The sequence below is a fragment of the Sander vitreus genome, chromosome 16 (assembly GCF_031162955.1).
Source record: "Sander vitreus isolate 19-12246 chromosome 16, sanVit1, whole genome shotgun sequence".
In the NCBI taxonomy this organism is placed as follows: Eukaryota; Metazoa; Chordata; class Actinopteri; order Perciformes; family Percidae; genus Sander; species Sander vitreus.
Genome location: NC_135870.1, coordinates 3901574 through 3919733, shown reverse-complemented (window position 1 = coordinate 3919733; position 18160 = coordinate 3901574). Strand labels below are relative to the sequence as shown.

The 18160-nt window shown below is 41.8% G+C and overlaps 1 protein-coding gene across 1 annotated transcript in view; it reads left to right on the top strand.

Moving 5' to 3' along the window:
* Nucleotides 1-16138, top strand: part of cnnm4a (cyclin and CBS domain divalent metal cation transport mediator 4a) — a 33613-nt gene extending 17475 nt beyond the window's left edge. The window contains exons 6-8 of the mRNA XM_078272001.1: nucleotides 5076-5172; nucleotides 13400-13575; nucleotides 14218-16138. Of these exons, the coding sequence (XP_078128127.1) occupies nucleotides 5076-5172; nucleotides 13400-13575; nucleotides 14218-14709 (765 nt within the window). The 3' untranslated portion in view covers nucleotides 14710-16138. The remainder of the gene's footprint in view (nucleotides 1-5075; nucleotides 5173-13399; nucleotides 13576-14217) is intronic.
* Nucleotides 16139-18160: the final 2022 nt, after the last annotated feature.

The window sequence follows — 18160 nt, the reverse complement described above, 5'->3', positions numbered from 1 at the left end:
TAGTGCGTAACTTTTTATTATTAATGAACGTCCGTTACATTCAAGCCATTGCTAAATGAGTTGCTACAAAGCTAATTAAGACTATCAGCTCCACACAACTCTCTCTGGATTTCTCAGTGTGACTATGTTCAGAAGATTGTGGCGTCCGGTGACTTTCGTGTGCAGAAACGAGTGAAGATAATGACCTCTTCTGAAGAGTCCATCATGTTATTTTAATCCTCCGTGTCTCCTTGGCCACTAGCAACTGTGTGGCGGAGGGGTGGGGGCACATACGCGATCCCAGAAGACTTGTATCATGTGGACGCGCCGACAGTTTTGTTGTCATTACTTAGAATTCCTCATGGGGGCGACAGAAACTACGCACTATAGCTTTAAAACACCACAACGGTAGTACCAACAACAGTCGGGCAGTGGTGGCCTAAAGGTTAGGCCACCTTTATTACCACCCTCATTACCATCACTGAGGTGCCCTTGAGCAAGGCCCTTAACCCCAACGTTACCTTCCAGGTATGAATGTGTAACTGGGAATGTAATCAGGGCGTTCCTGCAAAAGAGAGGCGTCCTCTCAGTGAAGCTTCCCTGAATAAATAAAGGTAAAAAAATAAATAAAATCACAACATTAAGAAACCACTACAACAGGACTTAACAACCTTAAAGCTACATTGTGTAAGAATTTCTCCCATCAAGCAGTGAAATTGTATATGACAACCAACTGAATATTACTTTCTAGCCCCTCCCATTCCGATCGCGTTTTAACTCCTACGGTGGCCGAACCTGAAATTAGCTCTTAGTATCTCCAACGTTTACAGGCAGCTGTTCTAGCCACTCCAGTGTTAACTTTGGTCTTGTTGCTTTGCCTGTCGCGTTGTCGTTTTAATTCTCTTATTCGCTTCCCTGGCGAGTAATCTCCCCCTGGCATTCGTCACGGTGACACTGAGTGTCAGAGGGCGGAAGGCGGAGGTATGTCCCTCTTTGGCTAATGTATTTTAAAGATGAAGGGGCAACATGGCTGCCGTCATTCGAGTGACTCGCTCCTATGTATTCTGAATGATTCTGAATGTCAGATTCTACGCTTACGAGAATACTTTGATTAGTTGGTGGAAGTAATTACACATGAATGAGCACATATTTGAGAAAGAACAAAGGTTTTTTTTTTGCTAATAATCAACTCAAAACATTACACAATGTAGGTTAAAGGTTAGCTGTTTGGGTTTGTGCTAGATGGGAAAATAATTGGGTTATTATAATTAAAAAATGTTAAATATGTCATGCATGATTCCTAAAATAACTGATGAATTAAGTGATGTGTCCTAAACATTTGAAATGTGGGATTTAAATGTTTTTCAGAAACAAGGTTGTTGTTTAATAAATCCATCACTGCCGACCCTGTATTGTTCTTTTCTGTATTTCTTTTCTACCAAAAAAGGTTTTGCGCTGGTCAAGGGGGCAACTTGGCTTAAATGAAACAACATAAACAATATTTATGAACCACTGAATCTACACATGAACAGTGCCTGTTCTGTGTCAGAGGGTCCTTCACTAATAGATCCTCTTACGCAAAACAGGGGGAGGGAGGGAGGGGGGATTGAAGGGTTAAGGAGGATGGAAAAAAAACAAAAAGCAGATAAGAAAAACAGCCAAGCATATGGAGAGTGAAAGAAACCGCAGAGAGTTTAAGGGCGAAGACGAGGGCCAGTAAATCTCTTAATCTGCAGCAGGTGTCTGAAACTGTTCATCTGTACCTCTTGTTTTTAAAATCCTGTCTATAAAGTGGGTGATTTTTCACCTCCACACCAATAATAATGTTTCATGTTTGCTCATAGGAGTCGATCTCCGTCCACACGAGAGTTTTAGCTCCAGTAGCGGAACTAATCTCCGTCCGTATTAACTGACAACACGTATCACATGACCGTTCACACACACTGGGTATGTGCGTGTCGGTGTAAACTAGGGGTGCATGATATATATCGACTCAATATCGTTATCACGTTTGCGCAATATTATATCGGAAGTGTCACGATAAGTATGCAATATTTTGTTTATTTTGTGGAGCGCTGCGTCCCGTCCGTTGGCTGTGCGGCTTAGTTGTGTTTGATTTAGAGCTTGAAACGCTGTAACGATCATGTTTCATTGGCCAGTTACCGTGCCAACTGCACGTTAGTGCACGTCAGCGCACGGGTCCACTACGTGACCAACCCTACGGAGCGTACCACGTGTGTGCATATTTCTACAGAGTGACAGCGTAAGTGAAGAAACATGAGACGGGAGCATAGACTGTATATTATTAATATATTATGTTATTGTTAATAATAATAATAATATGAAATTAATATACAGTCTATGGCGTTCTCCAGGCTGTAGCCATACCCGACTCTAATAAAAAGGCAGAGCTCTCTCTCCCCCCCGTGGGGTTGTAAATCCAGCTGTTCCACTAGCTGCTCCCTCTAGAGGTCTGGAGAACTTCCGTTGTGTAATCTGGATGCTGCGTTTTTTTGTTGCATTTCTTTTCTGGGTTTGTGTGCTTTTCTTTTTGCATCGTTTCATATTTGCAGCGCGTTTATGTATTTGGTTGTGTTGTGGTATTTGCAGCGCGTTTATGTATTTGGTTGTGTTGTGGTATTTGCAGCGCGTTTATGTATTTGGTTGTGTTGTGGTATTTGCAGCGCGTTTATGTATTTGGTTGTGTTGTGGTATTTGCAGTGAGTTTATGTATTTGGTTGTGTTGTGGTATTTGCAGCGTGTTTATGTATTTGGTTGTGTTGTGGTATTTGCAGCGTGTTTATGTATTTGGTTGTGTTGTGGTATTTGCAGCGTGTTTATGTATTTGGTTGTGTTGTGGTATTTGCAGCGTGTTTATGTATTTGGTTGTGTTGTGGTATTTGCAGCGTGTTTATGTATTTGGTTGTGTTGTGGTATTTGCAGCGTGTTTATGTATTTGGTTGTGTTGTGTGTATTTGCGGCGCGTTTGCTGAATGCTGCTCATGTGTTGTCAAATTAATGAAGTTGTTTTCTTAATTTTCTTGTGTTTTGTCTATTTGTGTGTGTTTTCTTAAGTTGCGGGGCGTTGGCCCCTGTCGGCCACCGTATGGCAGGAAGTTCAAAACAAACACATATAAAAACAGTTACCAAAATGGCTCTTACAGATGAACATCAATACTACATGTTCTTGTTGTCTTCGGGTCAAATTTGACCCGTTTTTCAAAGTTTCTTTATCAGAAATTTGTTCTACCATTCAAAATAATGAAATGGTTTCAAAACAGTTTCCTGACTAAACATTGACATATACCAGTCTGTGATAATCCCCATCAACATATATTCATCTGATCTTCATTATAGTGAAAAGAATTCATAATTTCTGCCTATTTTACTCCAAAATAAGGTATAATTTCATGTACAGTAAATGTGGTTTATTGACCGTGAATTACTGTTGGTAATAAGTTGGTTAGAAGGTGCACAATAGAATTGGGTAATACTATACGTTATGCTTTATAAAAAGGCAAAACAGACCGGGAGTTAATTTTGTTGGCGGACAACAAGTGCATCGTCGACATGAAGACGACACAAGGGTTAAACGCCAACTTATGTGTCCACAGTGAACATTAAAGCTCCATTCAGCATTTAGACAGGATTTATTTCTCAAGGGTGGCGGGGGGGTTTTAACCTAATCTGCGCTGATCAGTGATTTTAATCCTGTCCTCATTCACCTCCGCCCCAGTGATGATGTTTCATGTTGGCTTATACGCGTCGTGTTAAGTTACTGCTGACCCAACATTTCCTGATTTTGCTGCTCCATAATCAAAGCTTTTACGTAACAAAATAACGGGGGACTTTTATTGTGAAGAATTTGTAGGAAATGAAACCATTTTACAGCCGCTGCTTTAACCGCTCGTGCTCGCCGGCTGACACAGCGCTGTGGAAATACAGTACGTTTGCAAATATGAGACAAATAAATAGAAACAGCAGATGTTGCGGCGAAAGAGCAATCTAATAACCTAATCTAATTTTTTATTAAACTAAAAATAACGTTATTGGGCGCCCGGATAGCTCAGTTGGTAGAGATTGGGCGCCCATATATAGAGGTTCACTCCTCGACGCAGCGGGCCCGGGTTCAACTCTGACCTGCGGCCCTTTGCTGCATGTCATTCCCCCCTCTCTCTCTCCTTTCATGTCTTCAGCTGTCCTGTCATTAAAGGCCTACAAATCGCCAAAAATAATCTATAAAAAAAAAAAAAAAATGTTATTGTCTACCGGCGGCTGCTTTTTCCAGGCAACCGTGCTGCTCAGAGCTCCGACAGCCAACGGCAGGAAGCATCGAAACGCAAACATCGAAACATCACCCGCAGTATGATAATAACATCCAAAAGACACAATTTACTCTCAGTTGTTTGTGTCCAAGAGAAATACTTTTAATGAGTACGTAGTTCCACTCACAGTTGAGTTGGCGTTCCTTTATGTGGCCGAGGACACACGGCGTACACATTTTTTTAGTTTCAGGCGCTCTGAAATGCTGGAGTAGTGTGTACACGAGGGGTAAATGTATCAAAAGATATTTTAGATGTAGCCTGTGGTCTGAGTGATCTGATCTCAATGCGTCATGCCTGAGTTCTCACCTGTACTTAGAGCTATCCACTTGGGATCCGATCACTCAGATCGGATTTTGTTACCAGGTGGAAAATGCTCGGTTCAGCTCAGCGTGTGCTGTCATTCATTTTATCTGACCGGCTCGGTGTGTGTGAGAATGTTGTTATATCATCGTCGTTGAAAGTGTGTGTTTTGTACCCGGAGGCTTTGTTTGTTCAACACCTGAGGTGTTGGTAACGTGAGTTCAGATACTCCGTGTGCAACCTGAGCACAGCTGCTCGTGTGTGTGTGTGTGTGTGTGTGTGTGTGTGGTAAAGAGACACCTGTGGCTGAATGCAATATTTATCAGACGTCAAAGTGTACCTGTTACGAGACGACTTCTGGATTTTGAACAGCAGAACACACACACACACACACACACACACACACACACACACACACACAGAGTCAAATAATGTCCTTATTAAACAAAATGTCCTCTGTGTGTGTTTCAGGGGCGAGTAGAAGTGGAAGCTGGAAACGAAAACATGAAGTTTGAAACTGGACCGTTCTCTTACTACGGAGTCATGGCTCTGAGCTCACCATCACTGGGTAAGACAGCACACACACACACACACACGCACACACACACACGCACACGGGCACACACACACACACTCATTATATTTATTAGGTGTGTAACGGTACTCAAAATTCGCGGTTAGGTATGTTTTTGGTATTACGGGGAAAATAACAGAAAGCGCAGAAAAAAATGTATATATAACGTCCACAGATAGAGAGAGATATATATATATATATATATATATATATATATATATATATATATATATATATATATATATAATACATAATACTTTTTTTTCGATACCATAATGCTTTAAAATCCATTTCAACATCAACAAAAATACATTAAACACAAAACTTTTATTTTCCACCTTAATTGTGAATCAAAATAGTTATCAAAATGAAAAACGTCTGGTAACACTGCTCACTCAGAGTAACATTAATAACACTGGTTGTGCTTTTGGATAGGGGTGCACCAGTCAGATACTCCGGATCGGTATCAATCCCAACTTAAAAAATTAACAAAAAAAGAGAAACCTTTTTGCCACAACATGAACATATTATAAATAATAAATAAATAAACAAATGACATTGTGTACAGGCTAATATTGATAACTAAAATGCAAAGGAATGTAAACAACAAAGACTTTAGTGCAAACTGCATAATGACACAAGCCTTTAACAATAAACTTGGTGACTGCCCTGTTGTCAACATTGAACTAATGGAGAACTAACTTAAGTGCAAAGGAATGTAATTGAGTTGCCTTGTTGCTGAAAGGTGCTGTAGAGATAAAGCTGCCCTGCCTTACAACCTCAGCTTGTCAGTCAGTCCCCAGGGCACCGAACCACTGTTGTGCCTGCTTGTCTCAGAGGAAGTGTAACGTCAACAGCACCGCGACTCACTGTGACTTCAACAAAACTGCAGAGCCGACGTAGTTTGCCTGCACTTCTGCGTGCGTGTGTGTGTGTGTTTTGAAGCTCCGCTCTCTGTCAATATGCAGAGAGGACAGATAAGCTTGTGCACACCAAAAGATAAATAATTTTTCCGATACTCCATAGGATGGGAGTATTTTCGGTCAAAACTTTGAAAAAAAACCATCCATGCTGTTTAGAGTGAGATACGGTTTCTGAATGTGTCCTGCCTTCAGTCTCCGGGTGAGCTGGTCAAAATCTGCACGGCTTTCTACGTCACTAGCCGAAACGAGGGGGTTAGGGGGCTAACCGTTAGCATGCTAGCTCGTTCTCAATGGCAAAACACTGCTACAACACAAACAAATTCACCCTAATCTACAAAATAAATTGTATAGAACTACTTCCATGTCCCTGTTCTGCAGGTATTCCACGCAAAGTTGGAAGTGCGCCCTCGTTTAGAAGAAGTCTCCCAGCTAATCCTGCCTTGTACTGACTGAAGTTGGAGAAAAAAACAGCTAGCTAGCTCATGTAATCCTTACCTAGCTACTGAGCATGTGCAACTGACAACAAAGATGTTAAGGAAGTTAAGACGTCTCACTCTGTAGCTAAAACAGAGAGCTCAACACACAGGGTGAAAAAGAGGAGCTGCAGCAATGTGCAGTACAACAACAATATGGTGCTTTTTGAAAATTAAACCATGTAAACCTATTCTGATATAACCTCAAATTACAATTATGAACCTGAAAATGAGCATGATATGAGCACTTTAAGGCGGCAGGCATGTCTTGCTTAGGCGTCTGCCTTAACTGCAAAGTGCTGCGGGAAACCCTGATTTATATATAGCAACTGTACGGCAACATTTTGCTGCATCGTGACAAACAATATTAGCTCACGTTTCTGTCTTAAGAAAAAAATATTTATTCTAGTTTTTCACAACAGGGTCACACAGGGTTAGCAACAGTTTGTTGTTCAAATAAACTCGTGTGACAGGGGTCTCCATCATGAGAAATTAAACATTACAATGCTTCTGTAATAACTATACAGGTTCAATGTCAGATATAATGTCGCATCAGATAATACATGACCAACAACTTCAGGTGGTCTTTAGCTTCACAAAAAGATCATCAAGAGTAGAAAGGAGTGTCGGTAAAGATAAACAAATAATTCACATAATAAGAATACTTTGTGAATATTCACTGGCCAATATTGTCCATAAATATCTTAAACTCAAGTTGTAATATGTTAACGAGATACTGTTCACATTATAACAGGATATTGTTAAATGTTTTATACGTTAGATATTGCTTTGAATGTTCTAGTGACATGTTTTTCCTGTTACTACTACACACCAGTGGTGGAGGAAGTATTCAGATCCTTTCCTTTTTAATCCAAAAATAATCCTAATTAATGGAACTTTATGTCTTTGTGTTTTCCGCAACCCGCTGATGCTCCGTCACAAAGTGCTGATGCCAGAGAAACCCCTAATGAAGCTTTGTGTTTGAAGAGAGCAGCGGAGAAGTCAATTGGCTTAATCCAAATAGGGAAGTTCAGACAGAGTTCCTCTTCTGTCCTCCGAGCTGTCAGGTGACGCCTGAGAGACTAAAAGAGACTAAAAGAGATATTTATTATCCTCATAGTTTGTAATGAAGCTTTTTATGGACTAGGGTCCTGTTATTAAACTATTGTTCTGGGTTGTACCGGGTAGCTTCCAGGTGTGAATGTGTGTAACTGTGCAGATGTCATCAGGTGTAATAATTTGTGACATTTAGCCAGCAGGGATGCAGATGAGGAGCTTTAAAGTGCTCATATTATGCTTTTTGGCTTTTTCCCTTTATTGTGTTATATATCTTTTTTTGTGCACGTTATAGGTTTACAAAGTGAAAAAGCCCAAAGTCCACCCCAAAGGGACTTACCATCTCCAACAGAAAACACTGTTCACAAACTGCTCCAAACAGCTCTATTGTAGTCCAGCCTTTACTTCAGAGACAAACGTGGTCACTTTGGAACACATGTTATAATGCTCGCCTAGCTGCTAGCGTGGCACTAGTAAGGCTATCCTCTGTGTACTCATATCCTATACAAGTACAATTTTGGCTGTAATATCTGTGTCCTCTTCAAAAAATGACTCTTGAGAAATGTTATGTTTATTGTCACACTGTTAAATGAAATGTACGCCCGTGGACACAGAGTCATGCAGCTGTAGGGTGATGTGCAGCCTGGTGGTGTCAGTGTGCAGGCAGCACCGCCGCTGCGTGGCCACTCTGGCTCACTGTAACACTGGGGACTCCTAGTGGTTCAGCATCAAAACTGCTTCATTAAAATGTCTCCTGTTCTGTTTCTTCTGCTCTCCCCTTTCCCTTCCTGTCGACCTGTTTCTGTCTCCTGGACGACCAGCTGTCTGTGCTTCATGTGCACATGGTGCAGCTCCGTGTGTGTGCATGTGCACTGTCAAATGTATGCGTCAAACACGTGTTCATTTCTCATCCTGAAACGCTCAGATGTGTGTTTTTAAACTTTAATCTTTCTCGGTTAGAAAGATCGATCAGGAAGTTTTAGATTTTCAAAATGGAGATTCAGAATTTTAAACTGTAATTTATTTTATTTTTTTTACTTGGACCCTATTTTCTCATGCATTGGTGTCTTAGTAACTGATGTGAACAAAGATTGTTGTTGAAGTTGGTCCAGTATTGAGCGAGAACGCCGTAACCGTCAGCCGTGAAGCGGGCTGCAATGCAACATTAACGGGCAATTGCGCACCGTCAGTTTCCGTCCACTAAAAGTTCTGTTTTTTGCCGCTGACACTCAGATTATTATTCTAAGTGTCTGACAACATTATGGAAAGGATCCCTACAGAGATAGACCTTTCTGTTAAAGCGTAAGATCCTTTAGTTTAACATGAAACAGCCCCGAAATCACCCTCACCAAACTCACCAGACTCCATGTAAATAATCAGTACTTTTAGCGTGTATAGAGCCAGCATATCTCCACATGTAAATGGGTGAATTAAGGGTTTATTTCAACCAAACCAGAGTGGTGATTGTTGGGACAGTGAGAAGATGAACCAAGACGGCTTTTAATAGTTTTACTTTGTTCCTGTCGACTTTGAATGAAGTGTGTTTTACACTGATAAAATTAAGTTTTTATTTAAATGGGGTCTGGTGGGTTTGGCGATGGTGATTTCGTGGCTGTTTTGTGGTTCCCTGTCAAATAAGCTAATGAATAAAAACATGTTTTTTTTTATCATGGTCGCGATATCAACGTGCGCGATAAACCCCTGCAGAGCGCTGCAGATGTGATTTAAAACAAATAAACCTCTAAAGCTCTCTCTCTGCTCCTTCCTCCTCCTCTTCCTCCTCTTCCTCTCTCAGCCGTCACCCCCCCTCTCTCCCCATCGGTGGCGTCTCCCCCTCCACGCCGCCTTTCTCTTAAGAGGTTTTCTCTGTTCTCTCGTTTCCCAGGTAAACTCTCGCATGGGCCGGAGGGAGGGAGGGAGGGAGGGAGGGGTTCCTCTTTTAGCCTCTCCACCTTTTTTTTATTTTATTTTCATCATCTCCAGAGCCCGGATCCAGCAAGTACAGGCCCGTAATAAATACAGTTTAGCATACAGCAAAGTTTAATTTACCGTTTGTTCTTTTTTTATGACTTTCTGAACAAACAACCGCCCTTTGACCTTCTTCAGATTGATTTAAAACCGTCTTAAAGGTGCAGTAGGTAAGACTTATAAAACTAATCATCAAGTCATATTTGCTGAAACTGACCCCATGTTCCAGTAGAACTACATGAAGCAGGTCATTTAAAAAGAAATCCAGCTCCTCTGGCTTCACCTACAGCCTGTAGTGAGATTTGCAAATCCTGTTCTGAACACCCTGTTCAGATGCCCCAATCAGGGCAAGGGGGGGGGTGTCTAACTGTTCAGATGCCCCAATCAGGGCCGGGGGGGTTGTCTAACTGCGTGTCAATCACTGCTCAGGCACGCGCATTCATTCTCCCTTGTGGGGGGAGGGGCTTAGGAGACCATTTTAGGCTTTAGCAGAAAGGGGGGAGGGACTGAGAAGTTGTTGATGTTCAAATCTTTTGGCTAAGTCCTGGATCTTCACAATCCTACCTACAGCACCTTCAACTGATAGTTTGAGCTTTTGATTGGTAGGATTTGAAAACGTTTCAACACTAAGTGTTGATATGAGTTCAAACTTTACTTCAACAAAAGAAACCAAAGTTCTCAAATGTGAAATATTGTCTAAATACAGGCATCTGTTAAAGACTTTTGCCTAAATACAACAAACAGTCTAAAACCGCCCAAAATGTTAAGCTTTAAATTCATAAGGTTTCGATACTGAGGACACATTTTGTCACATCTCAGTTATTCGCTGTCAGTCAAACCAGCATAAAATGTCAAATATTAATGTGAGGATTTGCTGCTTCGCTCCGTTTTACTGTATAGCTTTGGAATTTGAATATTTTTTTAAGGTTTTGGACTGTTGGTTCAACAAAACATGCAATTTAAAGACGTCACATTGAGTTCTGGAAAACTGTGATGGTTATTTTTCTTTGCATTTATTACATTTCACAGAGTAAATTAGACGTATAAAGGGTTAATTGAAAACTAATCTTAGATGAGGGCTGCATGTTGATTTCCGTGTCCTTTCAGTCGGCAGACAGCGTGTAAGAGTTTTTCTTTCTGAACAATTAACGGCCCTTTCACCTCGTTCAGACTAATTTAAAAACTAATTAAATGAAAACAGGGTCTTAACTCATAGTTTGAGCTTTTTGATCGGCAGGATTTGAAGCGTTTCAACACTAAGTGTTGATATGAGTTCAAACTTTACTTCAACAAAAGAAGCCAAAGTTCTTTTCCCTTCAATCCTCCCACGCACACGTCACACATTCAGGTGTGCAGAGATGTTTTCTGTATAAATAAAAACATCAAAAAGTTAGTTACGAGACATGTTTGTGTCATTAACAGGTTAACAGGAAAAGGGCTGTGTGTTGGCAAGAATCTGGCGATGCGTATCACGACACATGGGTCACGATTCAGTATATTGCAATATATTTCGATGCTGTGCGATATATTGGGATTTTTTATATTGGGAAGTATAATTTTTAGAAAAAACTAATATTTAAAAGAAGACATGATGTACATAAAAGTCAAAGAAGTTTACTTTAGGTAAACTATTCAGTACACCGAAAATCAAACAGCTAGTTTGGGATTGTGGTTCAAAGGTTCTTAGTGAGCTAATGTTTATATGCTAAAGTAGGCCAAAGGTCAGCCATAGCTACATTGTTAGCTTCTAGCAAAAAGTCAGGCACTGCTAGGCGCTGCTAGGCGCTGCCAGGCGCTGCTAGGCGCTGCCAGGCGCTGTTAGGCGCTGCTAGGCGCTGCCAGGCGCTGCCAGGCGCTGCTAGGCGCTGTTAGGCGCTGCCAGGCGCTGTTAGGCGCTGCTAGGCGCTGTTAGGCGCTGTTAGGCGCTGTTAGGCAAGGGCACTAGTGGTAGACACAACATAAACGTGTACCACTGTCTTACATGAATATTTTTGCACGTAAACTTAAAAAAATAAAAATCGATATTGCGTTTTTGAAAATCAATACAGTATTTTCTCTTACACCCCTAGCAACTTGTGAAAGATGTTTTTTTTTTTCTACCGTAACACTCAATAAACAAATCTTGGAAAAGGAAAATATCAATTCCCAGAATCTTTAAATTTGGTTGTTTTCTACGGCCAACAGTCAGATAACGGAGTTTCCTTGCTTGTTGAATGACTCAAACTGGATCCATTTTCATATCATTTCTTGATTAACTTTCTGTCGACTGATTGATTTACGGTCTGATGTACTTCGGCTCTAAAATGGATGCATTAATTACAGAAACGATCAGTAGTCGCAGCCCTAAACTTTGCACTAGCTCAGGTCAGTTTACCTCCGGGGCAGTTGGGTTCCTCGCTCATCGTTGATCGGACCACAGCGGATCATTAACTCTCCGATCATTACAGCGTGAAGACAAACTTGCTGGATGGGGCTCGAGGTGCAGCGCCCTTTGTTTTCTAACCCTGTCACCACCGCCTCCCCTCTAACCACTGATCTGTGGTCAGATATTGTTCATAACTCCTAGAACACCTAGACCTCTGGTTAAAGGAATAGTTTGACATTTTGAGAAATATGCTCATTTGCTTTCTTTCTTTCCAACTGTTAGAGGAGATTTTCTTCAAATATGAAGCTACAGCCAGTTAGCTTAGCATAAAGACTGGAAACAGCCTAGCACTGTCCAAAGGTAATATGTAGGTTATATGTTGTATGAATAAATATACCAACATGGGACCTTATTTCGGAAAGAAATGTGTCCGATAGTGAACGGGGAGAGACAGATAATGTTATGATCTTGTTTGAATTGAGCCATGAATTACACATATGATGATCGTCAATTTGAAAGATCATTTTTTTGTCGTGAAACCGTCGTAGTATCAGATTGCGGAAAAAACATAATCAAAAGGACTTCACAGTCTCTAAGTTATGTCTCGCTGAAGCTTCAAACTCTGTGTTTCGTACCGGATGTTACGTTACTTAAAAAATGATTTGTCTCTTCTCGTTCCCTACCGTACATATTTTTTCCGAAATAAGGTCCCAAGGGGTACACCGGAAGGGGAGGGACTTCGCCTCTCTATATAACAACAACAACAAGATATAATGTGTGAATAAGTGAGCTTTAGAGATACTTTCCCTTCTGACAGAGCCAGGCTTGCTGTTTCCAGTCTTTATGCTGAGCTAAGCTAATGAGCTGTAGCTCCAAAGTTTGGTATCGAGAGTATTTCCCAAAATGTTGGACTATTCCTTTAAGCCTCGCACTCGATCTCCTCCACACGACACTGAACTCAAGTATACTAATGATCAATCTCTCTCTCTCTCTCTCTCTCTCTCTCTCTGTCCTTTAACTTTCCAAGATCACAGAGATGTTTTCCTGCCCCCTAACGTCATCCTCCATGAAATCACTAAAACCAGCCAATGAGAGAGCTTCTTCCTCTGAGCTCAGACAGTCTCGTTGTGGCACTAAAATGCTCAAACGATGCACTTGGCCTCATCGCACGTGGCATGTTTGTCGCATTCTTTGCATAACAAACACAAACTCACCTCTAGCATCGATCCATCACAGTAGACGAGTGATGTCGACATTAATATGTTGTGTGATGTTATCCAGCGCTTCACGCTGTCATCTTGTTTTCATGCCATTTTGTCCCCCCCCGTTGTTTCCTGGTGTTTTCAGCTTTAGTTCATGTCAACGTTTTTTTTCTTCTTTTTTTCGTGCTGTCTTTGCCTCTTCACCCTCTCACTCTCTTCTCTGTCAATCCCCAGAGTTTCGTTCTCCCTCACACGGGGCCAACCTCAACCGCTCGGCGTCTCTGAGCTGCGCAGAGCGTCCTCCAGAAAGCGGCTCCGTCGGCGGGAGCATCACTCAGATCCCCGGCACCCCCTTCCAGTACATACCAGACTTCTGCGTGCGAGCTCTCACAGACCTGCAGTTCGTCAAGGCAAGTACCAGTCAGATAAAGGTGCTCTAAGCGATGTTGGGTGATGTCACTTCTTGTTGATGTTCGAAGTATTGTCAAACAAAACGAGGCTAGCTCGCCCCTCCCTCCGTCTCTCCCTCCCTTCTGTGCTTCCGCACACCTTCACAACAAGAGCAACCTCCAAGCTAGCAAGCTAACGTTTACCGCTGCAGATGTGTGATAACACAAACAAATATGTAAAGTTTTGACTGAAATTTGGATTGGGCAACAAGGCAGGCTTGCTTGGTTCTTTCTGGGAATGATTGTAAAGATTTACAAAGAATATGTTTACGGCATTTCCTCTCTAACTGTCGCACTACGTTTTGGGAGCGATTGGTGCGATTGCTGTGGACGAAGTACACATGGAGATACACTGGTACACCGTCGCTGCGTCCGGAGCTTATTGTCGCCCAAGGTGATTGTGATTCATTTAAAGAAATGCAAACAACCCAGGGTGTTTTTTTTCTCCTATCCCAGAATGCATCTGTGGTGTAGTCAGACCTTCCTTCACAGTGCTGTGGAGGAAGGTCTGGTAATGCGAGACTATTTTAAAGGTAAGTTTGATCAAAACCTGTTCCATATTTATATCTTTAAATTGTCTTATCGATGTTGTTTTGTCCTCAGATCACTCGTGCTCAGTACCAGAACGGTCTCCTGGCGTCCAGGCTGGACAGCACACCGCAGTCTCCAGAGGGCAGTCGCACTCGCCTGGACACGTCCGTCTCTTTGCCCCCCGTGACGCTGCCGGGGACCCGCGGTCCACTGCCGCTGGCCACGCCTCCTGCACAGCGCCCGCAGTCCAACGCTCAGCCTCCACCCAGCAGCCGCGCCGCTCTGCCCCACGCCACGGCGCCTCCGTGCAACCACACCCCCATCTCCCAACCTTCGCCGTCCTCCGTGAGCGCAGTGACGTGCACTTTTAACCCCCACCCAACTCTGCCCTCCTCCCTGTCCTCTAAGTCCCAGCAGCCGCCGGAGAACGGGCCGGGAGAGACCACCACTCTGCTCAGTGAGCAGCAGAACTGTCCGGGCCTCCGCAGGCCCAGCTACAGCCTGGCACACCCCCACCCACACGTCCACACCATCAGTCACGGGCACACTGAAAGCACCATCTAACTGAAGTCTCTGCGGGGGAACTAAACTACCTGTGCACTCTCTCACTCACTCACTCACTCACTCACTCACACGACACACACTCACACTACTTCGTGTTTGCTCGTTGAAGCTTTCTGTAGGGACGCTGAGGATCAGCACTTGATGTGTATTTTGTAAACAGAGATCCTCCTTTATCCCGTCCTGCATGTTCCCCTCCAAACAACGCTGAAAAAGATCCAGAAGAGACTACAAAGATGGCGGAACTTAAGGGAACACTAGTGAGTATGACTGGAACTATAGACGGGGTTGTGTATGAGTGTTTTTTTAAAGGCTCAGTTCACCAGGATTACAAAAAGACTTGCAGATGCTTTTGGTTTTATTTGTCAGGTTTTGTAAAAGGGAAAGTTTGTATTTCAGAGGCAGATATCTCAAAACCTCTTCACATAAAACTGAAGCTATTTACATGTTTTTTTATTAAGTAATTTATGTGAACTGGCCCTTTAAGTCAACAGAAAACTGTCCAGATCAGTGATGGAGTGTGTTAAATTGTTTTTATTTTTAGTTTATTCAATTTCCATTTATGTTTTTCCAAAGAGTGAACCATCCAAAAACTATATAAACTATAACAGTGAAGGTTTTTATTTTAGTTATAGAGTTTATTTATGTAGTTTTTGTTTGAGCGTTTTCTTTAGACTTCAGACTATTTTTTTTAAGGTAGATGTGAACGAGTGAATTTATCCGTCAGTGAGTCAAATGAACTACCAGCAAACGGACCTGTACTCACGGAGAGTTAAACAACCGTACCAGTGATTCTGCATGTTGTCGCCAATTTAAAACGAACCGTAAAGACTTTGCATGATTAGACTGTTTATGCAAACCTTGCTGGAGTTTTCTACCCTGGAAATCTAGACCACCCTAGCGGCAGCAAATGTAATTTGCAGCCAGGGTCGTCTAGCAACTCTCTGTTGGCTTGCGAGCTGGAGAAACCAAACTCTAGTCAGGCCAATCACATCGTGTATAGAGTCGGTGGGCGGGGCTTAACATAATGACGGCAGAGTTGCGACTGCTCCGCGTGAATCCCTTGCTACTTGAAAACAAAGAAGATGGCTGCTGCTGGCGAACAGCGGTCTTTGGAATCAGCTTTGGCCGCGACTCTGGAAGACTTGGGGTTCAAGAACGGCACTGAAGTCATTCTTAAAAAAGGAAGCTGTGTTCGGAGTTTTGCCGACCGGATACGGCAAAAGTTTAATCTATCAGCTAGCGTTGCTCTGGTTGGTTGTAGAGCTGTCCTATTGCGTGCAGAGGGAATTTGAAGACAACCGTTTATCCCGCCCCTCAGATTGAGCTCCGTCAATGGTGAGTTCCCAGACCCAAAATCTGGATGTGGGGCTGGCTCGTCAGGCTAAGTGTCATTATTTATTTAAACCTTGCTGCAGTTTTCTAGATAAAATTTTTTTTTTATTTTATCAACTTCAAGGCATCCGTTGAGTCTGGAGTGTGTATATCTTTTACATCTCTTTAATTTAAACCTTTTAAAATATAAATGTATAACAACTGGAGCTCTGATTGGACACAGTCATGCCAAAACATAACTGCTGACCAATCAGAGCCTCCTGCGCTGCTCTGTGTGTCGGACTTTTATTTTATTTTATTTTAATTGAAAGGTGCACACACCTTCTTCAAACTTAAAGAGAGACATCTTTAAATTAAAGCAAACACAAAATGTAAACTGTAAATGTTAAAGCGGGACACAAATGAACTGTGAGATGTAATATAATGTGCAGAAGACTAATAATAACAATAATAACAAAAACTAGACTTTTAAAAGTACTTTTTAAACTTGAGAATTAATTCACAGTTTGAAGACGGAATAAGAGAAAACAAACTAAACAAAACAACATACTGCTTTCAGTATTCTGCTAAAATACAACAAACTGCTCGATGAATTTAAGAGAAATGAAAGGAAATCATTTCCAACGTTCTTTCATCGAACAAATTGAACATTGAATTGAATATAAAAGGCAACATTACATTTTAAAATGCAGTTTTCTACTGATATTTCCTTTTAACTGACACAAATCTCCGAGTGTCTTTCACGATGTGTTTATTGCGGCAGTTGATATTGTGATGACGATAAGAAAACAATATTTTGTGCAGCCCTTAATACTTCACTTGTAAAACTTGCAAAAACACAGGTCTGGTCCTTTAAGTCGGTATTTCTAGTGATGTGAAGGTGTCTTAGCTGCTGACAATTGGCTGGCATTATGTTTTCAATTGTCTAATTTCCAAGAGTGATATTTAAATATTTATTTCACTTACATTAACATTAATTTGTATATATATATATATATATATATATATATATATATATATATATATATATATATATATGTGTATATGTATATATATATATATATATATATAATGTGTGTGTGTTGACATTCAGTTTGTTTATTTATATTTATGCTTTCTTTGGTTCTTGAAACCAGTTTTAAGTTGAAGGACAAGCTTGGTACTTGGGACACTGTGAACAGCGCGCGGTGTTCCTTCTCAAAGCTTCACCGCACCGCCACACCAAGAGCCGACCAAACTGGACCTTCAGTTGTTGCAAACGGACCTGTACTCACGGAGAGTTAAACAACCGTACCAGTGATTCTGCATGTTGTCGCCAATTTAAAACGAACCGTAAAGACTTTGCATGATTAGACTGTTTATGCAAACCTTGCTGGAGTTTTCTACCCTGGAAATCTAGACCACCCTAGCGGCAGCAAATGTAATTTGCAGCCAGGGTCGTCTAGCAACTCTCTGTTGGCTTGCGAGCTGGAGAAACCAAACTCTAGTCAGGCCAATCACATCGTGAATTCCCTGCTACTTGAAAACAAAGAAGACGGCTGCTGCTGCTGGCGAACAGCGGTCTTTGGAATCAGCTTTGGCCGCGACTCTGGAAGACGAGTTAAGCTTTTCTTTGAGAAAAGAACAAAGAACGGCACTGAAGTCATTCTTAAAAAAGGAAGCTGTGTTCGGAGTTTTGCCGACCGGATACGGCAAAAGTGTAATCCATCAGCTAGCGTTGCTCTGGTTGGTTGTAGAGCTGTCCTATTGCGTGCAGAGGGAATTTGAAGACAACCGTTTATCCCGCCCCTCAGATTGAGCCCTGCCAATGGTGAGTTCCCAGACCCAACATCTGGATGTGGGGCTGGCTGGTCAGGCTAACACTGTGCGTCCATGGACATGAAACCAAGATGATGTCAAAACTCTTGGCTGGAAGTTACACTGGGCACTGAGTTAATGTACGTCTACTGTAATGCAAATGTGGGTTCACTTTGAGACAATAGAGCAGTGGCATGAAGAAATAATCCAACTAGTTTAAAGGTATAGTACGTAATGTGAATCCAGTACATTTTTTGTCAAGTTCAGCCAATGTCCCCTCACGGTCACCTAGCTCTCTATTTTCTGTGTGCACTGAAAATAA